Consider the following 27,165-nt stretch of genomic DNA (forward strand, 5'->3'; position numbering starts at 1 on the left):
GTTCAAATTACACTAAAAATAACCCAATTAAAATGTTTCTCTAATGGAGTCAGCTAACTTCTAGGCATCAATTCATAGGCTTATTTATTATGAGATCCTTATCTCTCAGGAGACCCTTGCATATGATGGGTATCTATCACCTAGTTATTTTTCTTAATTTAATTAGGAGTTCAACTGCACCGAGACAAGAGTGCAGAACACCTTCCATTCCTGCCCCAGGTGGACTCCTCTCTGTTCATCCACCACCCAAAAGTTTTACATCCCAGGATTTTCTCTCTCAACTATGTGAGGCTCTGACCCTGGCACCACCCAGCTTCTTTGGATTCATCTTCACCAGAAGGAACTGCAGTTTCTCAAAGCCCCAAAAGTCCTGGCTCAGAGGATGTACGTGACCACTCTCACCTACAGCCCAATACCCTCACCCCGTCTTACTTTTCTTCTGGGTCTTAGAGGACATCTCGCCACCTTGTTACTTGACTGCAGCCCCTAGACTCTACCACCCTATGGGTAAAGGTGGTTCTGGCTTAACATTTCCACTACAGACCCAGGGCCTTCCACAGACCAGATGCTCAGTGGATGTTTGGGGAAAAAATGCACTAGTGAGCAAAGGTTTCATTTATTACAGTTTAATTTCGACTTAACAAGATCCAGGGATATAACTTTTAATTTTGCAGGATGATAAACTAAAAATAATAAAGAAATAAAAATACTAACACTTAAAATTATTTTCTCTATTTTACTATTTTTTTTCATATTTCCAAGAAAATTACTATTCCAGTTCCATGTTATTTTATTACAGATTACAAATATGATGGAAGGGTTCCCAATTTGTTTTACAAAATAGCAAAACTGTTTCTTAAACTGGATAAACAGAAACGAACGTGTGACCTTAGATTCTGAAGCTCATAAACATTCTAGTAAAAGTAACAACATTTTAAAATACCAAGAAGAGGCTGGGTGCAGTGGCTCACACCTGTTATCCCAGCACTTTGGGAGGCTGAGGCGGGCAGATTACCTGAGGTCAGGAGTTTGAGACCGGCCTGGCCAATATGGTGAAACCCCATCTCTACTAAAAAATACAAAATTAGCCGGGTATGGTGGTGCACACCTGTAATCCCAGCTACTCAGGAGACTGAGGCAGGAGAATCGCTTGAACCCAGGAGGCGGAAGTTGCAGTGAGCCGAGACTGTGCCACTGCACTCCTGCCAGAGCAATAGAGTGAGACTTTGTTAAAAAAAAAAAAAAAGAAGAAGAAGAAAAAGAAAATAAAATACCAAGAAGAAAAGAAAAGAAGTCCCCAGGTTATCCAAAGAGAACAGTAAGACAAAGATGTTATGCACTGTATTTTCCTCAGCCTCAGCCTGGCCCTCCACCACATACATCATTGATTTCCATTCTCATTTGTTTTCATAAATTAAAAAAACAAAAACAAAAACAAAAACTGACATGTAATTGTAGATATTTATGAGGTACAATTTGATGTTCTGATTCATGTATATGTAGTATAATGATCAAATCAGGTAGTGTATCCATCACCTCATGCATTTATCATTTCTTTTTGGTGACAATATTGAAAAGCCTTCCTTCTAGCTGTTTCGTAATATACAATATCTTAATGTTAACTATAGTCATCCTACTGTGCAATAGAACACTAGAACTTATTCCTCCTATTTAATTGTAATGTAACTACTGCTCTACTCTCTACTTCCATGATACCAACTTTTTTTTTTTTTTTTTTTAGATTCCACATATGAGTGAAATCATGTGGTATTTGACTTGCCTTTTAAAACACAGTGAAGAATCTGTCTTACTTTATTCAGGGTAGGAGAAGCTACCTGTAGCGCTAGAACTTGCACTGGCCATGGCAGTAGTATCATCTGTGGTGGCAATTCTGTCCTGGGCTCTCTCTTCCTCATCTTTCAAAGCCTCCTCATACCACAGTGGGAAGGATCTTGGATCACTCCCATTTACCTTGGCCAAAAATTTCAGGAGACTCATCTTCCTAATTTCAGCATGAGCCCTTGGACCCCACAGAAACTCATACCGTGCAGGATCACTGCCAGGCACCTGCCGGTACTCCAGGTAGTTTTCCTGCACCCAATCTTGGGTGAGCAGCTTCCTGGGCTCCCCATAAATGAGGTGCTCCATCCCATCATACAGCCCCATCATATTCAGTGCTTCCCAGATGACCTCCTCAGGGGTGCAGTAGCCCTCTATGAAGATTATGCTTAGGATAAGTATGAGAATGCCAGTCTTGGGCATGCTCTGGACATCACTCAGCATCCCATCATAGGTGAGGCCCAGGGAGGTGACAAGGACAAAGGAGTGGCCAGTGGGATCCACTTCCTTTACATCAATGCCAAAGACCAGCAGCATGCACTCGGAGGCTTCACTAAACAACAAAGGGAAGTGGTCTTCATAATTTTTTATGACACTCTCCAGTATTTCTGCCTTTGTGATCGGCTCCTTCGTTTGATACTTGAAGAGCAGGAACTGCACCAAATCAGTCACCTTTTCATCTATCTCACTTCTGGGTAAAGACTCACTGTCTGGCAGGGCCTGTAGGGTGCTTGGACTCTCCTCCTTTTGGCTGCTGAAGCCCTCATCAGATTGATCTAATGGAAGGGAAGCAACGACCGAGGGGGAGGAGCAGGCTATCTGAGCACTCTGGGGAGGATTTGGTGTCTCATCAGCAGCAGAAACCTCCTCTGGGGTGCTTGGTATTAGAGGATAGCAGGAGGAGGAGGAGGAAGAGGAGGAGGAGGGAAAAGAGGAGCTGGTGGAAGTGGATGATGAAGCATCCTCCTCCACAGCCAGGGGAGCCTGTGCACCCTCGAGGCCCTGTGTCTCACTTTGGGATTGAAGATCTTCTTCAGGCATGCAGCGCTGACGCTTTGGAGCTCGAGGCATGATGACTCTGATCAGGGTAGCAGGTGGGAGTGTGGGCAGGACTTGGGCGATGGGGACCCACAGGCCTGGGGAGAGAGGGAGGGTGTAAGTGGCCACAGCTGAGAACCACACCCTGGAGGTTCTAACAAAGGCCAACTTACAGGTCTTCTCCTTCAGTGCTGCTCTGCGGTGTCCCACAGCTCTTGACCTCTTGCTCTCCCTGTCCCCTGAGAACCTGAAGAAGGAAGTGAGAGATGGCTCCTCAGGATGCAGCCGGCAGAGGCCAAGGCTCCAGGACTGACAGTAGGGTAGGTGGAGCTGATGCAGTGGGGTCCACTTTGTCCTGGAGCAGGTGGGGCCCTTGGTACACATTCAGGGCATGCACCTCACCTTGACTCCTGGCACTGTCTGGGCCCTTTCTGCTCTGTGACCTGAAAACACTGCCTTAGACCAAGGCCTCACCTCACAGTCCCTGGAGCTCCTGAAAGAGGAATTGAGGGGCCCTCAGGGTTCAGGCTGCAAGCACAGCCCCAGCCTCCCAGTGTTGTCAGGAGTGTGGGCTGGACTCTGTGAGTTCCCCACTACCCTGGGGTGGGGAGCCTCTGTGCTCACGTGGGGCTCTCACCTTTCTCCTGGAAAAGCCTGGACCCTGCTCCTTTGCTGGTCTAAGAAACTCTCAGATCAAAAGCTTACATCCCTGATACGAAATAGAAGACATGAGGGGACCCACATCTGGCCACAACTGCGGAGGTCCTCCCAGAAAAGACAGCAAGAGGTGGCCATATTCAGCTGGGTCCATGTGTACTGGGGTGAGGAGCCTGCTTGGTCCTCTTCTTGATGCCTGATACGACCTGGGACCCTCCCTTTGTTGACCTGAGGCCACTTCCTTAAACCAAGGTCCTACCTCCAGGAGACATGGAAAGAGGAAGTGAGGGGAGTCCATCTACCCCCAGTTCCCCATGAATTCCCGTGGCTGACAGAAGGGGTAGGGTGGGGCCGAGTCCTGTGCGTTTGGAGAATGGTGTCCCCTCAGTGCTCACCTTGACTCCTGGCAGGGTCTGGGACCCTCCCTCTGCTGACCCGAGTGCAGCTCCCTTAGATCAACACCTCTCCCTCCCAGAGACCAATGATCCTTGTATAAGACAGGGAGACTCAGCGGACAGCCCTGACTGGGTTCTCCAGAGTGACAGTAGGGTCATGGCAGATTTCTGTGGGGACCCCATCTGTGTTATGGGCTGGGGGTACCCTCAAATTTCCCTCAGGTTCCTTACCTGGACTCTTGTCAGATCCTGCGACCCACTGTGTCTGTAGAAAAGAGGGGTTCCCTGGGTTGACTTGAGTCACCCTCTGAGAGCAAGGTTCTCACCTCCCTGAGATTCCAAAACAAAAGTAAGAAGGAGCCACATCCTGTCATCCCTGTGGGGTGTCCAGGGCTGATATCTCCCCTTTACACCAAAACTCCATTTCCCTGAGGGTTCCTCATCTTCCTGCCTGTGGTAAAATTGAGCTCGCCACTTAGTGCCAATCCTGATCAGGTCCCCTCAGAGCTAAGAACAGGGGACAGCCAGACTCTGTGACATCCCTTCTTTCTGGGCTGCAGGTACCTCCAGTCCTCACTAAGGGGGCACCCCTTGGGTCCTGCAGATTCTGGGACTCCTCCCCCTGTTGACCAAGTGTGGAACCCTGTGATAACTTCTTAGCAACCCTTAGACCAAGGTCCTCACCTCCCTGAGACCCGGCAGGCAGAAGTGGGGAGGGGCACCACACGATCACACCTGCATGGGATTCCCAAAGCTGACAGAAGGAGCAGATATTTGGCGGGGGGGGGGGGGGGCAGGGGAGGGGGACAAGACGGGGACTTCCTTTATTTGGGTGTCCTCCAGGTATTCAGATTTACTCCCGACAGGGCCCAGCCCTTTCCCTCCTGCTGAACAGTGTATGGGTCTTGCACGCCAAAGCCACCATCTCCCTGGGATCCCCGGTGAGAAAGTGGGGGCCACTTCCCTTCCTCACCGTCCTGCCTGGGGTTCCAGAGCTGATAAGAGGGACAGATTTCCTAGTTCTGAGATGCGGGGATCTGCTGAGTCCTCCCTCAGGGCTCTGGGACTCCTCCCTCTGCTGACCTGAGGCTCCACTCCTCAGACCATAGCCCTCTCCTCATTGACACCCCAAAGGCACAGCAAAGACACATCACATGGGCCACCGTGCCTGAAACCACCCAGGGCTGAGGTCCCCACTGATCTGGACTCCAAGGTCCCTTGAGTCCTTTCTCTTCTTCCTCCCCTTGACTCTCGGCTGGGTTGCTCTCCTCTACCACGCCCCGCCGCAGACCTGAGTCACCGTCCCTTGGATTCCTGAGGCCGAGTGAAGAGACATCTCGGTCTGAGACAGAGGTGGGGTGGGCACCCTGTCCTGGGATCCCTTCATGCCTCCCTCATTTCCCAGCAGGGCCTGGGCCCTCCCTCTGCTCCCCTGAAGCCGCATTCTTGGTACCAATATCCCCTTCCCTACGTCAGCCTCAGATGCCGAGGTCAGAATTTGCATTCCTGGTCGCCATGACCAGGGCTTCCCAGGGCCGACATCAGGGGCAGAGCCCTCCCTGAGCGTCCCGACATTGATGCTGGCAGAACCTAGGCGTGGCTCCCGCCGAACCAGCCGGGCCCTGGTCACACCAAGCTCTGACTCCCAGAGTCCCCTGCGGCTTAAGCGGCGGGAGAGAGTGGGGGCGGGGGTGGGGGGGTGACAGCCCAGCCTGAGAAGTCTGCCCTCAGGTGGTCCAGAACTGGCAGCAGAGGCAGCGCTGTATTATTTAGGGCTTTCTATCTGGGTTGGGGGCGTCCTCAGTCCTCCCTCAGCCTCTCACCTTGCCTCCTCACAGAGCCTGGGCCCGCTCTCTTCAGCCGATCTCAAGCCCGTCCCTCAGAACGAGAACCTCGCTTCTCTCTGATCCCCGAGGCGTACGTTAGTGGCGTCACATCCGGCCCCCGGGGCTTCCCTGGGTTGACAGCAGGGGCGGAGTGGATTCTGCCGGAACTGGGGTGGGAGTTGGAGTGGGAGTGAGGGTGGGAGTCCGGGTGGGGTGGGGTACGGGTGAGGATGGGGTTGGGGCAGGGGTGGTGGTGAAGATGAGTGTGGGGAGGGGCCTGGAGGTGGGGACTGGGATGGGGATCTTGGGGCTGTGGGTCGTGGTGGGGATGGGGGTGGGGTCTTTCAGTCATCCCTCAGTGTCTCGACCTTGATGCCTGGAAAAGCCTGGACCCCTGTTTTGTGCTGAGGATGTCTTCTCCCCTTAAACCAGGTCTCTTGACTCGGAGTCTTCCAAGGTGGCAGTGAGGGGAGGGTTGTGGTCGGGTTGACAACATTGCCAGGGTCTTCCAGGGCTGACAAGAGGGGCTCAGCTGGATTCTGTGGCCCCTTTGTGAGGGGTGGGTGGACCCTCGGTCCTCACTCAGGAGGATCTTCCTCCTGGCTCTTGTCTCTTTGATGAAGTGATGGGTGGGAGATGCTCAGTTTCCGTCACCTCTGATCATTTGCCCAGCTGCATCCCTTGCAGAGCATGGGTGCGGGTCCCAGGCCAGATGGTCCCTGGGGAGCTGCAACACCCGTGATTGTAATGACCTATGGGAGAAGACGCACACCTTCCCAACGGGGCTCTTCCCAAGCCACAAGTAGACTTGGCAAACTTTTTGTCCTAAAGGGTATATTTTCTACAAGAAAGAGGCTGAGCATCGGGGTGTGGGGAGGTCCTGCTGTTTTGAGTTTAGCTGACATTTTATAGTCCAATGCAGTGATGTCTGGTTTTCTAACCCTCATTCCTAGTAAAAATATGTGTTTTAAATGTCTGCCAAGTGTATATTGTATACATATATAACATTTCATGAAAGAATACCTACCTTACGCTGTGTGGTTCACTGCTTATTCTATTTCTGGTCCATTCTTTATATTCTATTATAATAATTTTTCTCTTTTTTTCTGAGCAAGAAAATTTAATATAAAGAATTATTAACTTGTAGCAGAGGATCAACTAAGACCAGTCGTCACTATGGTGGTTTTAGGTGGTTAGCAGCATAGACTCCGGAGTCATACTCCCTCAATCAACCCCGTCTTTCCTGCTGTCCTGATATCACTCCAGAGCTACTGGCATCGTGGTATGAAGTGTTGCCTCAGATTGTGCAATAAAGCAGGGCCAGAAATTCAAATATTTCTTCCTACTCGTCCTCTTATTTGCCGTCTATGCAGGCTGCGGACCTCCGCAAATGCACTGTTGTCCTCCACTCCCCCTACTCCAAACACAAGGTCCAGTTCAAAATTCTGCAGTCTACTTAGGGTTCTATCATGTTTTGCTGTGTAGAATTTGTTGAGTGTTGATAATGTTTTTTCCCTTCTCCCCTCCAGGATTGATTCTGGAGTGTAAGTCAGCAATATGAACTTGATGCTCATTTTGGCCTAAAGGTAAGGCACTAATTCTGTAAATAATTTAAGGAAAATTCACGCCTTTAAAATATTCTGTTCTCCATTAATGGATATGGTATAATGCTTTATTTATTTGGGACTTCTTTCACCTGAATCTATCAGCAAACTTTGACAGTTGACTCCAGTAAGATCCTGCTCATTTTTGTTAGGATTATCTTTAAGGTAATTTTAGGAGTTTTTTGCTGTTTTTAATGGGATATTTTCTATTGTATGTTCTATTTACTGTTTTTTTATGACCAGTTTCTTGATTTTGCTATAATGAGCTTCCATAAAACATTTTTCTTCTGAAGTCTTTTATTCATTTAAATATTCCACATGCTTATTCCTTTGACTATTCGTTAAAGATAACATTGTCTCCAAACATCTCTCTTTTCAAAATTCATGCATCTTATTTAGTTTGATACCCATAGCTCTGGCTATGTGTTTCAGTGAAGTTTTGAACAGTAGAGAAGGTAGCATACATTTTTGTCTTGTTCCTGGCTTTTATGGAAATTCTTATAACATTTCACATTTAAGTGCATTTGCTATAGATTTTAAGTAATGCAAGTTCTATTCTAATGTTAGTTTACTTTTTTTTTTTTTTACCATTATCTTGTGTTAAACTTCTTTGAAATGCTTTTTATGTAGCCATTGACATAATCAAGTGTTTTTTCTCCTCTAATTTGTTTACAGGGAATTACAATTAAAAGCATTTTCTAATGTTAAATCATAATTTTTATTCCTTGGACAGAGCTTGTTTGTTCAGTTAATATACTGCTATGTTGAATATGCTATTAAATTATTTAGAATATTTGCTGCTATGTGAGAGAGCTTGGCTCAAGCATTCTTTTCACTGGTTGCTCTCATCTGGTATTTGAATCAAAGAGTGCTGGCCTGGCAAAATGAGTTGAATAATTACCCATCTTTTTGTATGCTTTGGAAGAGTTTACATAAGATGGTAATTTGTTTCTCCATGATCATTTGGTATAACTGGCCTCCCAAACTGCCTTATCCTGGAACATTTGGCAGTGGCTTGAGTTTTGAATACTGTACAGTTTCAGTTTGTATTGTTTGATTAAACCTGTAAGTGATCAATTTCACTTAGGATTTCACATTTAATGGCATGATATTTACAATAAAAAGTTTTTATTACAGATATTCTCAACATATACGACAGTAAAGAGAATAGTATAATGAACCAATATACCAGACACTTAGCATCAACAATTTTCAATACATTGTCCAATCTGGTTCTAATTTTACTCTTACCTACTTCCATCTCTTGCTACCGTAATGATTTGAGGCATATCCCAGACATCATATCATTTTGTTTCTAATTATTTCATATGCTTTTATAAAAGATAAGAACTCTTTTGTGAAACATAAATTCAATGTAATTATATTTCCTAACAATTTAAATGAGTAATCATCAAATGCCCAGATAATTTCCATATTTACCTGGCAGACATATACTTTAAAAATTAGTTTCTTTGAATCAGTGTTTAAATACGATCTAATCAGTGAAATTATTGGTTATATCACTTAGTCTTTTTTAATCTATAATTTCTCTGACTATTAATCTTTTTTTCCTTGCAACTTAAAACAAGACAAAACAAAAAAATAAACAGGTCTTGTATTTTGTCTAGTTTCCCATAGTATGGATTTTGCTCAATGCAGCACTTGTGGTGTCCCTTAAGAAGTTTTTCAGACCTTACTTTCTGACACTACAAAATGCTCCAGGCTCATTTTATATGCAGTTCTCCCTCAGTATCCCTGGGGGATTGGTTTCAGGAACTTCCATGGTATCAGAACATCTCATGTACCCCATAAAATATACATTTACTTTGTACCCACAAAACTTTTTTTAAAAGGACCTCCCATGAACACCAGAATTTGCGGGTGCTCAATCTTTTATACAAAATGGTATAACATTTGCATATAACTTGTGCACATCCTTTCATATACTTTAAGTTATCTCTAGATTACTTATAATACCTAATATGATGTAAATGCAATGTAAAAAAAGTTGTTACTCTGTATTGTTTAGGGCATAAGGACAAGAAAATAAAAGTCTGTACATGTTATGAACAGATCCAGTTTTTTTTGCGTATTTTTGATCTTCGGATTTTTAAATCCATGGATGTGGAATCCACAGAGGGGCAACTGTATTTCATGCCCCAGTCTCAGAATCAGCCATTTCTCCAAGGAGCCCTAATTATTTTTACTAGATGATGGTTTTAGAAACTCACATCTTAGTGCTAGGTGGGCTTGTTGCTACTGGGGGAGTTGTTACTTATAGCCTTTCTCAGTTCACAGAGCAATGAAATATATATGTGTGTCTACACACACCTATAAATATTTGTATATGTAACCATCTGTAACTATATTAAACCGAACATGACTTTACAACAAAGATTATTCTAGCCTCCTCCCCTTGCTTACCTGTGACGTCCCATTCTAACAAGGAGAAACTCATCTCCTGTCATCTGTCAATCCATTCAGTTAACTGTTCAATTCCAATATACACGTATACTGTTTTCAGAATTATTAATCTGTACTCCTGTGGGAAACAACTTTACTAACTCTAGTACAGCACTTACATACAGTTCCTTTTGACCTTAGCTTTACAACATTCATTTCCAAGTTACTTAAGGCAGCAAATTCCCATCATGCCCTTCAATGAGATTGTTTCATACATTTTTAATACAGTTAGAATGCTTTGCTATATTCTACATTTCATCCTGGAATTTTTTGATCTCTTAAATTATTTCTTTAATTTTCATACATTAAGATTCACTCTTTGTGCTATAAAGTTTTATGATTTTTGACACATACTGTCATGTATGAACCATTACAGTATCATAAAAATAATTTCACTGCCCTAATAAATCTCCTGTGCTTAACCTTTTTACACTTTTCTACGTATGTTTATTGTTTCTATAATTCTTTCCCTTTCCAAAATATCATATAAATGGAGTCATACACTCTGTAGCCTTTTCCAACTGGCTACTTTCATGTGACAATATGCATTTAATATTTTTGATGTCTTTGCATGTCTTGTAGGTCATTCTTTTTTATTTATGAATAATATGTCATTGTAAGGCTGTGTCACAGTTTGTTTATCTATTCATCCATTAAAGGACATATTCCACTTTAGGGTGATTACCAAATAAGCATCTATAAACATTTACGTATGGGGATTTGTGTGAACATATGTTCTCAAATCAGTTAGGAAAATAACCCAGGAGCATGCTTGCTGGATCTAAGGTGAGACTATGTTCAGTGTTTTTAAGAAAGTGACAAACTGTCTTCAAAAGTGGCTGTACCGCATGGCACATGTATACATATGTAACTAACCTGCACATTGTGCACATGTACCCTAAAACTTAAAGTATAATAATAATAATTTTTTTTTAAAAAGTGGCTGTACTATTTTTCATTTCAACCAGCAATGAATGAGAGTTCCTTCTTTGCATTCTTTCTAGCAATTGGACTTGTATTTTTTAAATTTTATACATTCCAGTAGGTGTGTAGTAGTATTTATTGTTAGTTAATTTGAAACTACATAATAACAAATAATATTCAGTATCTTTTCCTATGCTCATTTTTTACCTATCTTCTTTGGTGATGCGTCTGCTTCAAACCTTCGCCCAGTTAAATGAGTTTTCTGGTTTTCAATTGTTGAGTTTTAAGTTTTTGGTATTTTGCATACAAGTGCCTTATTTGGTAGGTGTTTTGCAACTATTTTCTCTCTGTGGATTTTCTTTTCATTCTCTTTACAATGTTTTTCATAGAGTGCACACATTTTTAAAACAATACTTAACTTTACCAATTTGTCTTTCATGAATCTGAAAACTCATCACTAAATCCAAGGTTATATAGATTTTCTCCTGCTTTCTCCTAGAGATTTTATATAGTTTCTGCATTTTACACTTAGGTCTACAAGCTATTTTGGATTAGTTTTTAGTGAAAGGTCTAAGGTTTTGTCTGGATTCATTTTATATTTTATTTTAAAAATTAACTTTCTTCATGAAATTGCATTTGCGCCTTTGTCAGAAATAAATTGACTCTATGGGTGTGGTTCTATTTCTGGACACTATTCTATTTATCTATGTTTTTATTCTTTCACCAATTCCACATTGTCTTGATTACTATAACTTTATAGTAAGTCTTGAAATTAAGTAATGTGAGTCCTCTGACTTTGTTGTTCTTCTATATTGTATTGCCTATGCTCAGCTACTCTTATCCATATAAAATATACAGTAGTTTGTTGATATCTAGAAAATACCTTGATGAGAATTTGATTGGAATCATATTGTATGTACAGAACACATTGGGAAAAACTGACATACTAACAATTTTCTGTCTCCAACCCATGAATGCAGAATAACTTTCCATTTATTTTTTCTTTGATTTCTTTTATCAGTGCTTTGTTGTTTCCATATACAGAGCCTATACGTATTTTGAAGATTTACACATGGGTATTTTGTTTGGGGGAACTATTATAAATGATGTTTTTAATTTAAAATTTTAATTGTTTATTGACAGTATTTGACAAAGCAATTTATTTTTTATATTAATCTCGTTTCCTATGACCTTGTCATAATCACCTTTTGGTTTAAAAGTTGTCTTGTGTTTGTTATTGTCATCAATTCTATGACATTTTCTATGCAGATAAACATTTCTTCAGTGGACAAAGAGAGGCATAGTTCTTTTTCTTCCCCCAAAGCACATGTTTTATTTCAATTTCTTGTCTTAATGTACTAGCTAATATTTCCAATATGATGTTGAATAGAAGTTGTCAGAGGAGACATACTTGTTTTTTTCCTGGTTTCTCAAAATCCTTAAGTATAATACTACCTATAGGGCTTTTGTACACGCACTTTATTAAGTAGAGGATGCCCCCTTTGATTCCACATTTGCTGAGATGATTTTTATCATGAATGTGTGTTGGATTTTATCATGAATGTGTGTTGGATTTTATCAAATGAATATTCTGCATACATTGATATAATAATATGGTAGTTTTTCTTTAGCCTGTTGACATCATGAGTTACATTAATTGATTTCTGAATGTTGAATCAGCCTTGCATACCTGTAATAAGTCTCACTTGGTCCTGATGTATAATTATTTTTATACATTGTTGGATTTGATTTGCTTATATTTTGTTGAAGATTTTTGGATCTATGTTCATAAGAGATATTGGTCTGTAATTTTGCTTTTTTGTATATCTTTAACTGGTTTTGGTGTTATGGAGTGGTCTTACAGAATGAGTTAGGAGTGTTCCGTCTGCTTCTATTTTCTGGAAGAGAGTGTAGATTGCTATTAAGCATTATTTAAACGTTTGGTAGAATTCAACAGTGAAGCCATCTGGGCCTAGTAATTTCTTTTTGGGAAATATATTAATTATTGACTCAATTTATTTTGCAGATATGTTTATTCAGGTTATCTTTTTATCTTTGTGTGAGGTTTTGTAGTGTGTATCATTTAAGGTAATTTTATCTAATTTACCAAATTTGTAGACCTAGAGTTGTCATAATATTCTTTCATTATCCTGTTAATGTCCATGGCCTTGGTAAAGATGATCACTTTTTCATTTCCGATGTTTGTAATTTGAGTCTTCTATTTTTTTCTTGACTAGCCTCACTAGAAGATTGTTAATTTTGTTGATCTATCCAGATAACTAGATTTGGGTTTATTGATTTTTTCTGTTGTTTCTTCTAAGATTTTTATGATTTATCTTTTACATTTAGGCCTTTGTTCAATCTTATTTTGTCTATTTGTTTCTTCTCTCTTTTCTTCTATGTAGTCTTCACAATTTGGGCTTACTTGCATCCATTCTTATTTGGAAGTCTTTCCAGGTATTTGAAAGGAACTTGGGTGTTATAATCTAACTTTTTGGTCACCACAGCTGTATCTGCATTATGGGATACCCCAAGCCTAGTAATACTGTGGCTCCTGCATACTCTTAGACGTACTGACTTGGTTGTCTTGGATAAGATCTGGAAGAACTCTCTGGATTACCAGGCAGAAACTTTTGTTCTCTTCCCTTACTTTCTCCCAAGCAAAAGAAGTTTCTCTCTCCCTCTCTCTCTGTCTCTCCGTCTCTCTCTCTCTCTCTCCTTCTCTCAGCTGTTTCTGTCCCATGAGGGAACCTCCACTTCTCAATTGCATGTCCTGGAACTTAGGCGCGGCAATAGGTAGCCTAGGATGGGATCAGAAATGTTGATGTTGTAAAAGAAAGTTAAAATGGAGACCAGGCCTGAATAATTCCTGAACAGACTAAAGCAGTTAGGCCTCATAAGTGACAAAAGCCTTGCTATTTCTTGTAAATGCCTATAGTGAAGAGAAACATAACTTAAGATCAACCAATCAGAAGTAGCAAACAAACTTATAATTATATAATTAAGAACTTTCCAGTGGGATAAGCCAGGTAAGACAACTGTATATTGGCTACTAATCAAATGTTTTCTTAGCTTTCCTTCTGTGTCCATCCTTTAAAAGCCTCCCCATTGTGATCCTTCAGTGGAGCTCCTGAACTGCTTCTGGTTTAGAGCTACACACTTCATGAACTATTTTTTGCTCAAATAAACTCATTAACATTTTATCGTGCCTCAGTTTACATTTTTAACAAAGTTCAGCCCCTCCCAGGAAGATACCATATTCTTGAACTTGAACCTGGAAGAGAGGCTGCCCTACGTTCTTGGCTACACCCATCTGGAATTTAGTTTCCTTCACACAGTGATAAGGAAGAGCAAGGGAGTGGGTCATGGTTCAGATGCCACAGACTCTCACTGTTGTTACCAAATGTCAGATTTTCTTGAATATGTTTTTCTTCATTTGCTATATGCCCTTAGGTCATTTCCAGATATTTTAAATTGCTTTAAAAATAATTGTTACCAGTTTCACTGGGGAGTGAATCCATGGAGCTCCTCATGTTGTCAATGCAAGAAGTGGAACTCCCTGGGTGTAACTTTTGTCACTTAGTTTTAATTTTTATATTTACCTTAGGTTCTATATTTTTATTTTTATAATTATTTTTATAATTTATTTTTCTGTTTTTGCTATGGTCTGAATGTGTCCCCCAAACTTCATGTTGAAACTTAATCACCAAAGTGATAGGCATTAAGAAGTGATTAAGTCATGAGGGCAGAGTTTTCATGGATGGGATTAGGCTCTTATTGAAGGACTTGAGAGAGTGGCCCTTATTGTGCTCTTCTGCTCTTTTGCTGTGTGAAGACACAGTGTTCATTTCCTTTTCGTGCCCTCTGTACCTTCCTCCATGTCAGGATTCAGTAAGAAGGCCCTCACCAGACACACAACCAGCTGACATTTTTGATCCTGGATTTCCCAGCCTCAAGAACTGTAAGAAATACATTTCTAGTCTTTATAAATTGCCTAGTCTGTAGTATTTTGTTATAGCAGCACAAACAAAGACAAATTTATTATTCCCTCATGTTTGCTAGATATAGAGCATTGTATTTTTCCCTCCATCATAACCTATTATTTTGAAAGTTCTATTCATTTCCATTCAGCAAATTGTTGACTTAAAACTTCTAACAAATATATTTAAACCTATAATCTCCCATCAACGAAGAATATTAATCCAAGTTTAGCATATTCCTCAAACAAGATTCTTAGGAAGCTTTTATTTATTTTCTACTCTTCCCATATTTTTGGGGTTTCATTGATCTCAACTGAATATTTCAAATCATTATTTCAATAATATCTCATTTCTGTTTTATAAACCATTACATAAAAATTTTGTTAAATTTTATAGCCTTATTATAAAAACTATTTATTGTAAACTATAATATTTATTTCTTGCTCTCCACTATTTCTTATATTTTGCTTGGATTTTATATTCTCCTTTTCCCAGAATATGTCTTAGAATAATTCTTTCTGTGATACTGCACAGATTTTCTATTTCCTGAGTCCCTGTATCCCTGAGAAGGCTTTTATTATGCCTTCATACTTTATTGATACTTTTTCTGATTAGGGAACTCTAGTTTAAAAATCTTTTTCCCTCAGCAGTTTATAGATGTCACTCCACTCTTTCTAACAACTTGCATTGTGCCTGAGAAGTCTGATAACACTGAGATTCACATTTTTAATGGTAATCTCTTCTTTCTTCGTAGAAAACTGTAGTATTTTACCTTTATCCGTGAAGTTTGAAAACTGATCTAAAATATGTCCAGGTTTATCCTGGTAAATCATTATTGCTATTGTCCAAATGTTTTTGGTTTTCCTTCTGGGCGTATGGTAGACTGTACGCCCATCTCCTTGAAGTTACTTGTGGCCATGTGACATGTATTGGCTAGGAAGATTTGATAAGAGATAACATTATTTTCATGAAGTAACTTTAAGAGGAATACACAATTTGCCACATTCTCTTCCATCTGCAGAAATGATTGTGCAAACCCACATTGGTCTAAACCTCTTTAAGTCTGGTCCCTTGGTAATTACAATAAGCAGAGCTCCCCTGCTGCCTTATCATTGAACAGGCAGTATAAAAAATAAATAAAATATTTTGTTGTTTCAAGCCACTGATATTTTTGGATTGTTTAATATTACAGTGTAATGTAACCTATCCAGGCTGAAACAGGAATCAGTACCTATAGGTGGGGTATTTCCATAACAAAAATAATAACAATAACAGTAACATTAATAATAATATATATGTGCATTTGCTGAGGTACCAGATGTTGGGTATTAAGCTGTTATCAGAGGCTGGAAGAATGGTGATCCAGGCTTCGTAGTGCTTAAATATTTGCTGAACCTGTTGACTGCATTAATTTGTAAGGCAGATTATCTGCCTAACCAATGTGTAGCTCTAGAGGAAGAGACTAGAATAAAGAATGTTGGTACTGTGTGTTAGTTACTGTTGAGTGAATATGACAAGGTATTACGAGAAACAGCAGAGATCGGAAAAGAATTGGCTAGTTGGCAAACAGTGATGAAATTGAACATAGAGTCCAGAAATCTGAGAACTTGCAGGGTTGGAAGAGGTAATTGCTTCTCAGCCCCAGTGAGTAAAAGACAAAACATAGAACATAGGAGGGTTTTGGTGACAGTTTATTAAAATTCAGCCTCCAAGCAAGGATTAGATCAAGGCTGTGGCCATTTGATCATTGTAAAAATCTTTGAATGGACTGTGTTGTCTCAAAGGAAAGACCAAATTAGGGCCATTGCTGCAGTAATTTTTTTTTTTTGACAGAGTCTCGCTCTGTTGCCCAGGCTGGAGTGCAATGGCGCAATCTCAACTCACTGCAACCTCCACCTCCCAGGTTCAAGCAATTCCCCTGCCTCAGCCTCCCGAGTAGCTGGGAATATAGGTGCATGCCACTACACCAGGCTAATTTTTTTTTTTTTTTGTATTTTTAGTAGAGATGGGGTTTCACCATGTTGGCCAGTCTGGTCTCGAACTCCTTACCTCAGGCAATCCGCCCACCTCAGCCTCCCAAAGTGCTGGGATTACAGACGTGAACCACTGCGCCCGGCCACTAAATCTGTTTTATTGGACAAAAAGGTTTAGGAAAAATTAACTTAGGGTATAGCTCTCCCACAAAAGCCTGATATCCACAGTTAAATTGTGAGAGACATGACAATGAGAAAGCAAATAAATACAGTGAATATGCAAATTGTGTTTCAAAATGAATTGTGGGTGTAGTTATTGGCATTTGGAGCTGAGTCAAACTAAATAGATAACAACCTTGGGCTAAATTAACTGTGACTGTGTGACACTTAAACTGACTCTTGGGCTCCAAATCTACTACAAACAGGAAACAGGTTGTGAGTTCTTCAGCCCCCAGTGAGTATATATTTCCCGGTGCTCAATCCAGATGTGGTCAAGGAGGGTGACAGAAAAGAAGAAAACCCTTTGAGACAGAGACAACGTCCATAGAGAAAAAGTGACTGGAGATTACTTTCCAGGAACCAGGATTAGGGCTTAATCAAGGAACGTTTCCAGCCACTAGGCAGGGGACTCTTTCTGTGTCAGAATTGCTATTAACCAGTGGCTGATTTGATTCCCATTCTTCTCTCTATAAGAGATTGTTTATTGTGATTATCCTTTCCCTATTTCACCACTGAATGTTACATATGAGGGGGCAAACAACTTTGTGTTTTGTTCGTAACTCTTGACAAAGAGGGGACATCTCCAGAAAAGATAAAGAAATTTTCAAACATGACTCAGAGATTCTAGGTTTTGAGAGGGAAAGAGTGATGGAATGGGACTTTTTGATTACTCTCATGGGAGTAGGGGGATAAATGTGTTCTGCATGATGAAAGAGAACAAACAAAATATTCAATGACAAGAAAGGAAGACCGGGGTAGCAATCAGTGCTATCTACCAAATATTCCAGTTATCGTATCAAGTACATGGTATATTGCTCTTCCCCACCTCTTGAAGTTAGATGTGGCCATGTGATTTTTGCCAAAGAAATGTGAGCCAAAGTTATATATTTCACCCAAAGATGAAAGTTTTAAAAGTCAATGTACAATTTCCTCCATTCTTTTACCCTGCTATGTGATCATGGAAGCTGGTGTTGTGATGAGTTTTCTCCTTAGAATTACCTTGGGAGCTTTTACAAATGCTGATGTGCAGACCATACCAGAGAACAATTAAGTGAGAATATCTGCAGGTGTTACCCAAGCACTTGAATTTCTTTCTTTTTATTTACACTTTTTGGTAGGGTAAAATTTACACACAATATAGCATAAAAATTGTAAGTGTACAGTTCAATCTTTGCATGTATACATATGCATACATACAGAATGCACCATGACTAAGATAAAGATATAGATCAAGGGTCAGAAAACTTTTTCTGCAAAGACTGGCTTTGTGGTCCAGCCAGTCTCTGTTGAAACTACTCAACTCTATTGTAGTGCAAAAGCAGCCATGGGAAATATGTAAACGAGTAAGGATGTCCATATTCCAATAGAACTTTACAAAAACAGGTGGGGTGTCCCATTTGGCCAGTGAGCTGTAGTTCGCTGATCCCTGATATAGACCATTTCTAGCACCCAGGAAAACTCCCTCTTGCCCTTTCCCAGTTAATACCATTCCAAAGGTAACAACTACTTAATGTCCGTATTTTAAAGCTATCTGAGTGATTATATGCGCAGACAAAAAGTGCAGAATCACTGGTCTAGACTGATCAATATTAATAGCTGTGTGTATTACCTCAGCATAAGTAAAGTTCCCTATTTCCTACATTGACTCAAGATTCTGAGTACAAAATGCTGGCTATGTTCCTGTTGGGAGCAAGCATGCTTTGTACTCCTCAAGGCAGTTTGTCCTCGAGGCAGTTTGAAGATACTTGCAGTGCTGTCTCACTTTCCCCACTCTAGTCCTAATATCCCTTCTGGTAGTCTCCCACAGCAGACGCACAGCTTTAACTGAAAAAATGTGACATATTCAGCTGCCTTGAGAGCAGACTGACACAAAAAAGCTGCTCCTGAACACTTTATTCTGATGACTCTATGGCATTTTTCCACTCTCAGACATAGCTGCTTCTAATCTTTAGGTTTTCCTGTGTTCCGAAGTCTTTTTGTCACCTATATGGAGCTTTAGTTTATTCAGTCCTGTTAAGATCCACCATTAATTTTATCACATAGAAACTTACTTTCCAAAATTTGCTCCATGTTGTAGACATTTATGGCACACTTTAAGGATTTCTAATGCTGCTGTGAGATTATTCATATTTTTATGATCCTTTCACAATACTTCAGTGGGTTTATGGGAAGGAAGAGAGCTATTAAACATCTTGAAAGTGAAGTCCCCTAAGACAGTAGTTGGTGGATGTGTAAAGTGGGAGAGATTTTGATCATTCTTTATCCTATTTAGATCCACTTTCGATGACTGTAGGGTTCTTCAAGAAGTTTAAGGGGTATAGTTTTTGTCATACGGTTTAAGTCTGGATGATGGAAACACAGTTAGGGGAGCCAAGTTGAAGGGTCAGGAATGAGTCAGAGTCTGGTGGATGGTATTTCACATTCTGTCTCCCCGTCACCCTCTTCCTTTAGGAAGGAGTAGAGATAAGGTTGTTATATATCATTTGCTATGTATTTGTCTTCAAATAAAATGAAAAATTAACTTAAGCTAGCTCAAACAGTAAGGAAACATTGAATCACATAACAGAGACCTGAGATAGGGTGGGCTTTAGGGCTGGTTGATCCACTGGTTTACTGATGTCATCAGGGACTCAAGTTCTTTCCATTTTGTTGTCCATACATTTCATACTATGGCTGGTTTCTCTTGGATTATAAGACAGTTTACACTACTGAATGGAGTTACTGGTTTTCTCATTTGCATTCTGGAGAAGAGGATCACTGTTGGAAATTCTGTCAAAAGAATGAGTGAGAATTCTCCCAGAATCCCTTAGCCACATTTTCATTTCTATTTCTGAACTAAATATGAGACAAAGGGGGATGGATTACCTCAGATTAATCAAATCTGTCCAAGGTGCAAAAAGGATTAATTTTGCCCAACATATATATGATCAATGTGGAAGGAGTGGAATCATAAACTTAGGGTTCTGTTAGAAAGGAGGAAGGGAGAAATGGATGCTGGGCATTATCAATTGAGAAATGCCACCTCTCCAGGAGGTGGCAGTTGGAAAGTTATTAAAAAAAAAAAAAAGGGCAATGTGGTTGAGCAGTGAAGAGCCTGGAAGAAGGGCAGGTGCACTTGTGCATGTTGCTTCAACTCCCTGTGCCTTTGTTTCCTCATGTGAAAAATGGAGATAAAATAATACCTATCTGACAGAGTTGTGTGAGGGTTTGCTCATTCACAAATATTTCTGAGAGTTTACTATGTGTTGGGCACTCTTCTGAAAGGAACTGCTGTGGTGGAAATGAAGATTAAGTCCTTGTCCTGAGGAAGCTTGCTTTTTAGTATGTGTATGGGTGTGGGAGTGTATGCAGTAGAAGAGGAAGAAAGTTATAGTAAAAAACAGTCATAAAAACATAATTTCAGACAATGCTAAGTGCCATCAACAAATGAGAGTTGGAATCAAGGGGGTGAAGGAAGGGGTATTTTTGAGAGTGTGCACTTGGCAGTGTGAGGGAGTGACATGTGAGAAGAGACCTGAGGTGAGCTGAGCAGACCGGGTAGCTGAGGTGCAGTGAGCAAGGGCCAGACCATGCCAGGCTTTACAGGCTTCAGTGAGGGATGAAGACTTCATTGTACCTGTGGTTGGAAGCCACTGGAAGGTCTTGAGCAGAGGCATGACATAATCTGATCTGATTGACAGGCCACTCTGGCCACTGTGAGGTGATTACATTGAAGGGCGGAAAGGGGAGACCCGGGGAGGGGACCAGCAGCAAGAAGGCTGACACCTCCCAAGCCCGCCACAAGCCACGTGGCTCTCACACCTCCCAAACCGACCACAAGGCACATGGCTCACATTACACATTCAAACTAGGTTGGGGCAAGTGGGTCCACCCAGGTCCTAGGCTTCATGGTAACATGTCCAGGGACTTCAGAGGTGATTCTCATGGCCACTTTCCTCCCCTTTTCCATCTGTGCTCCCCAAGGTTGGATAGCTTAACAGGAGGCACTGAGCAGATCCTTCCCACTGGTGCAACCCCCTCCTCTCTCTGTTCTGAGGCCTACTCGCCTACTTGTATGGTCCACTGTCCTCCGAGGGAAAGGGGTCTTGCCCTCAGAAGAAAGCCAAAAGCCCCTGGGGGTTGACCAGCTGCACTCACTCTGGGTGGGCTCATTCTGCTGAATTTGGGGGAGGAGGACGGACTCACTGGCAGGCCTACTTTGGCTGCCTGACTAAACCAAGGCCTCCCATTGAGATTTGAAAAAAAAAATTTTAATAGCTTTTGGGGTTGCGAGTGGTTTTTTGTTACATGGATGAGGTTTTATCAGTAATGGAACTGTTACTTTGATCTCCATCTGCCTGACTCAGGCCTCTGGGATTCAGTACTCTGTAAGATAAGAGAAAGGCTATAGATCTGGCCCTGGGGATCCCAACTCTGAGCTAGTGCTGTGATCTTTATTGTGACCTTTATGTACCAGCGTCCCAGGGATGGGGCGCTGACTGGACGTTTCTCCTCAGGCACACGGACCAGTGCCAGTAACACCACCTGGGAGCTTGTGGAAATGCAGTGTCTCTGGCTGGACCCAGACCCTTTGAGTTAGAATCTGCATTTTAACAAGATCCCTCAGGGGATTCACAGGCACTTCACAATGAGAGATGTGCTGACTTATGACATTTGCTTTCAGTCTATGTGGAGGCAATGACAGTTTGATTGGGAAGTGAGGTTTTCACAATGATGACTCAGTTTTGGTTCTGCCCAATCTTCATGCCCACCTGTAATGTTGTAGTTATTATCTTTGCATTCTACAATTACCAAAGTAGAAAAAATTATCTGGCCTAATATTATCATTTCCACCCACTAATGCAATTATTTGTTTGTTTTGTGTTTTTAATCCATAGCAATAACATTTACTATTGACAATTCTGTTGCAATCATTTATGTCTATAATCCTTACCAAAAGTTACATTGGAATAAGAAGAAGTCAGTAAAAGGAAGGCTGTTGTTCCGTGAAATACTGTCTTTATGCCTCAGATTTGGAGTGCTCAGAGCCTCTGCAGCAAAGATTTGGCATGTGTCCTAGGCCTGCTCAGAGCAGCAAATCCCACCCTCTTGGAGAATGAGACTTATAGAGGGACAGCTCCCTCCTCAGAGGCTTCTCTAATGGGATTCCAAAGAGCAAACACTCAGCCCCATGAGGACTGGCCAGGCCAAGTGGTGTGTGGGAACAGGGAGTAGGGGTTTCCAAGAGGATACAGTAGGTGTCTCTATCTCTTCCTATAGTGCAGGCTCCAAAGCTTATCAGCGCTCCATGGCCTGCATTGAGCAAGGTCCTGGAATAGGGTTCAGGGCAGTGATAAATTCCAATGCTAATGTGGGATGAACCCCTGGGGGCTTCACCTCCTTCTTTTAGGATGTCTGTGGAAATACTCTCCATGGTATTGAGCCTACACATAGTTGTGAAACAAGAATTGCTTTGACTGAGTCTCACTTTTTTCTAGGTGGACTCACAGAGTCCCTTACATTCATTATTAGTTCATTTGTTCATCCACTCATTATCTTACTCTGTATCAATCCCAGGGCTGAGAACTTATTTTCCCCATTGTCCTCATTTATCTAACAAGCCATTCTCCTATTGACCTCATTTTCTTAGTCTGATGAACACTGGCTGCTAGAGAAAATCTTACCAATGAGCAGATTGACTTCAATAAATATTCATAGTCTGCAAGTTCAACTGGCTCTTTGAATGCCTGGTCTCTACTTTGACTACCTTAAACCTTCTCTACTCTCTTCAAACCACTTTTCTTTCACTCTCAGCATATATTTTCACTCTCATATTTCCAAATAAAACAGAATTCATCAGACCGTTTCCCCTGTATTTCCCTCCAGCCCATCTAAAATTTACCTGCAACTTAAAAGTGACCTATCTGGGATTACTACGGATTTCTTTGTTGCTAAGTTTAATTATAATTGATATCCTGATTACTTCTAAATACTTATCTCCGATTCAGATCTTTCTCCTAGCCTCGGTTCCATAATATCCAACTTCCTCCTGAACATCTGTAATTGGATGTCCCCAAACTAAACTCAAGAGATCCTGAACTCTCAACACCAAACCATAATTAACAAATAACACAGCCATCCATTCAGACATCCAAGCTAGAAACCTGATTATCAAGCTATATCCTTTCCTCTTCTATATTCCCATATTTAGTTACCAAATTTTGTACATTGTATTTTTTAAGTGTTCTTTAAAAAGGGTGTTAGAAAGGCTGGACTTTGCATTTTCAGCTGTCTAGAACACTAGCTACTGCCTGAACACATTTCCTAGCCTCCTACATGGCCTCCCTGCAACCAGTCTTACTCCTTGTCATTCTGTTCTACCAGCAGCAAAGAGATCATTTTAAATCTCATCTGGTCATAACATTCTCCTACGTAATGTTTCTCAGTGGGTCCTCATTGATCTTCAGATAAAGTTCAAACTCCTGACCCTGGCCTACACAGCTCTGCATGACTGCCTTGTACTTAGCTCTGCACCCACATCTCTATACCCACCTCTCTATCATGTGCTTCTGCACTATGTTCTCTGCCCTCTCCCAGTAGTATCCTTTTGAGCTACACTTGATTCCTAGCAGTTCCTCAACAACTACTTGGACTTTGAGCCTCTGAACCATTGCAAATGTTGTTTTCTATACATGAAATACTATTTCCCTCTGTTAATCTCAAAGAGTGGGAGCAAAGGGGCACAAAGGGCAAAGAACCACAGTTTGAGAACTTCAGCTCAAGTTTTATCTTGAGCTTCCAACTTTTCAAATAGAAGGAAAAGGATATATCTAGATAATTTTGAAAGGAGAGAGAGAAGAAAGTGTCATCCTCCTTGATCTTTCTCTTCACTGGTTCCAGTATCCCAAGCCTCCTTTTCCATTTTCATTTCTCCCATCCCCTCAGATGATTGACAGCTAAATGAAGTCCACTTGAAAGATAGCTTCAGTGGGCAGCCTGAGAAGGAGCACCAAACTCCTGACATACAAGTGACTGGGGCATCACTATAAGATGAAGATGTTTTCACACAGCTCCTGGACAAGGTTGCATCACTCTTTTTTCTTGGTTTCAAATTACATCCCTTGACCCTTGTTCTGAGTGCACTCTTCCCAGCTTGAACCCCCAGGATAAAAGTGAAACTTCTGCTAGCCATGAAGCATTAGATCCACAGAGGCAAGGGACAGGGAAATCACAGTGAGTGGATGGGGGCATTGAAAGGCTTTTTTCTTGCTGTCTTTATTCTCTGCTTGATGACGAAGAATCACTAATGCAATAGCCTTGGTCTGATTTGTGGATTTATACACCATATAAAAGACAATTTAAAAATTCATTCTTCTCAAAAATTGTGTTTGTGTGTTTACATCGGAGGAAAGTTGATACAAAAATGTTGTTCATATGTGAATAACTATAATACATTGAGTGGATGTCATAAAATGAAGCAGTCACTGGCGTCAGTTTAAAGTGTTCCTGGGAACCAATGCAAGTAACGTACCAGTTCTATCTTCCCTAGGAATCTCTTTCTCTGATGTGGAAATATGTGCTTTTCTTTCCCAATTGATAGAATGTGACTGTTGGCAAACTCAGGGTCCTTCATGTACCAAAATTTCACAGATGCTTTGCTGAGACACTACTCCGCAGGCCTATGTCTTCTTGGTCCCTGGGTCTGCTGTAAAGTGGGAATCTTAGGCCCTAAGTGATTCCATAAGAAGTGGGCATCCTACCCAGAATCCAGAGTTCAGGAGCTGTCCCCCAAACCCACTGACACGACCTTAAATGCAGCTGCCCCTGCTCTTACAACCCCATAGCTGCTGGGATTTCCCTCCCTAACTGCTCACTGAAGACATCTTTCAAGTGAGTTTTATTTAGTTGTTAATCCCTCAAGGAGGTGGGTGGGAGAATGAAAAGGTCAATAATGAAGAGGCTTGGAAGTCTGGCCTCTTCATTAGTAACAGAGAAAGAGGTCAAAAAGGATGATCCTTTCATCACTCCCTCCCTTCCCTACTCTCAGGTTAATCTGTAACTTACACTGTGGCTTAGAGTCTCTGTGAATCTCTTCCCCTCTCCTTCCAGAGTCAAAAAGACATTGACAATTCTGTGCCTGGAACTTGCAATAACCTGATATGTACAGAAATCAGCAGTTGCCCCCTCCCCCTATCCAGAAGGAGCTCATGGTCCTGTGGCAGATAGCTAGCTAACACATCGTTATCAGCACTGTGACAGTTATAGCATGATGGGCCTGGGAGCAAGGACAGGGACAGAGCACACTCAGGGATCAAACACAGCCTCAAGTATTCAGACCCTCAATCCCTTGACTTTCTCCTAGTGAGGCATTGCCTGTTAGGCGTCATTGTTCTGCAGTCCAGAGCTGCCTCTGTGGCTTTGACCAATATTCTAAATGCTCTGGGCCTTGTCCTTTTGCCCTAATGCTTATCAAGCTCTCAACTTGTGTGGTTTCTCCCTGTCCACATATGGTCTTCCCAGGCAATTCAGTTCTTCCTGGTTCTGTCTACAGGGTGCTCTTAGTTCACCCATGAGGACAACGACATTGCTGGCAAAAATCACTAAAAATCACTGAGCTAGAACAAGGTTTTTCTAAAGATGCAAATCTAAGGATTGGACACCTGTGGTTCAAGTGCCCCGTTTTTGTTGCATGTTATTGAAAACTGCCCTCTGTGCCAGTGCTGGTCTGTTTTGTTCTCCACTATGTTCCTAGAACCTTGCATAGGGCTCTATGAGCAGTAGACTTTTGTAGGATGAACATCCTGCCACTCCAAGCCAGTTTCAAACAGAATTTGAAGAGAAACCTTGTACTATAGGACTTTTAAATGTTTACCCAAATTAATAAACCAGCACTGAAACTTACATTTGATTGATGAGCCTTAGTTATTTTCCAGTGGTTAAAATCTTGGAAAGGAATAAAGATGAGGGGAAGTGTATTGGTTTCCTATGAATACTATAACAAATTACTACAAATGTAGTTACTTAAAAAAAACACAAATTTATTACCTTACAGTTCTGGAGGTCAGAAGTCCAAAATGAGTGTCACCGGGCTGTGATCCTTCTGCAGGCCCTGTGGGATAATCCATTTCCTTGCCCTTTGCAGCTTTCAATGTCTACCTGCATCCTTTGGCTCCTGGCCCCTTTCCCCCATCTTAAAAGCCAATAGTGTTGAGCTAAGTCCTTCTCAGGCTGTGATGTCTATGGTTTTAATTTTTGCCTTCCTCTTTCACTCATAAGGATCCTTGTGATTATCCTGGCTCACGTATGATTACACTGGCTCATGTGTGATTACACGGGCTCACATGAATAATCCCAAGTAACCTCCCTATTTTAAGGTCAACTGATTAGCAACCTTAATTCCTCTGCCATGTAAAATAATATATTCACAGATTCTGATGATTGTGATATAAACATATTTGGGGGTACCATTATTCTGCCTACCACAAGAAGGATTCTGGGCACCAAACTCTCAACAAATTTCTTATTGATAGTCATTCTTGTGTCTTGCCCTCTGAGCCCAGTACCCTATCTCACCTCCACTTCACTGGTCTCTGCTTCCCTCCCTCCCTCCCTCCCTTCTTCTATCTTTCTTTCTCTCAATCCTTTCTTATTCTCTCACTCCCTTCTCCTCCTCTTCTCTATTAGTTTCTTCTCCTCAGCCTATAAACTTTCTAATGTTTCTCCCACATAAAAATAAACTAACTTATCACAACCTTTCTTAACCCCACATTCCCTCCAGCTACAACTGTGTATTTATTGTTTTCCTTTCTGCAGAATGTCCTAAAGGAGTCCTTTCTGTTCACTACCTTTCTTCTCTTCTCCCTCACTTATCAACCCATTTGACTCCTGCCTCTATTACCCCACAGAGAGCACTCTCATGAACTTCACCAAAGGCTCTTGTCCATAAATCTAAAGAAGATATATTCAGTCCTTGTCCTTTCTAAAATCAGCAGCAGCAGCTGATATCACTGAACATGCCCACTCCTCTATCCTTCCAGAAATCCTATCTTTCCTCCCTCAGCCTCCGTTCATAACACCACCTCCTCCTGGTCTTCCTTGTGCTTGTCTGGCTGCTCATTGTCAGTCTCCCTTGCTGGCTGCTTGTCCCAGGCCCACCTCTTAAGTGCATCTGCTCCTCTTCAGAATATCTGGGCCACATTCTCTTCTCATTCTGCACTCCTTCCCATGACTGGAGGTGTTGGGCAGGGGCAGGAGACATAAGGAGGTCC

At 41.5% G+C, this 27,165-nt stretch overlaps 1 protein-coding gene across 3 annotated transcripts; it reads right to left on the reverse strand.

Annotated features, from left to right (window-relative positions):
• Nucleotides 1–610: 610 nt before the first annotated feature.
• MAGEA10 (MAGE family member A10) lies at nucleotides 611–5,855 on the reverse strand. Of its 3 annotated transcripts, XM_008960606.4 has the most exons (5): nucleotides 5,753–5,855; nucleotides 4,161–4,259; nucleotides 3,280–3,370; nucleotides 3,051–3,124; nucleotides 611–2,975 (listed from the first exon to the last, which is right to left on the reverse strand). In XM_008960606.4, exon 5 carries the CDS (start codon nucleotides 2,908–2,910, stop codon nucleotides 1,813–1,815), a length of 1,098 nt encoding a protein of 365 aa, XP_008958854.1. In that variant the 5' UTR covers nucleotides 2,911–2,975; nucleotides 3,051–3,124; nucleotides 3,280–3,370; nucleotides 4,161–4,259; nucleotides 5,753–5,855; the 3' UTR covers nucleotides 611–1,812. The 3 variants fall into 3 exon arrangements, with proteins under 3 accessions (XP_008958854.1, XP_008958851.1, XP_054962617.1); XM_008960603.4 differs by lacking the exon at nucleotides 3,280–3,370; XM_055106642.1 differs by lacking the exons at nucleotides 3,280–3,370; nucleotides 5,753–5,855 and adding an exon at nucleotides 5,401–5,575 and having other exon boundaries at nucleotides 622–2,975.
• Between the last annotated feature and the right edge of the window lie 21,310 nt (nucleotides 5,856–27,165).

Source organism: Pan paniscus, chromosome X, assembly GCF_029289425.2.
Source record: "Pan paniscus chromosome X, NHGRI_mPanPan1-v2.0_pri, whole genome shotgun sequence".
NCBI classification, from domain to species: domain Eukaryota; kingdom Metazoa; phylum Chordata; class Mammalia; order Primates; family Hominidae; genus Pan; species Pan paniscus.

Excerpts from the sequence above, each read along its gene's own strand:
- MAGEA10 (XM_008960603.4), bottom strand. The coding sequence starts at position 2,910 with ATGCCTCGAGCTCCAAAGCGTCAGCGCTGCATGCCTGAAGAAGATCTT.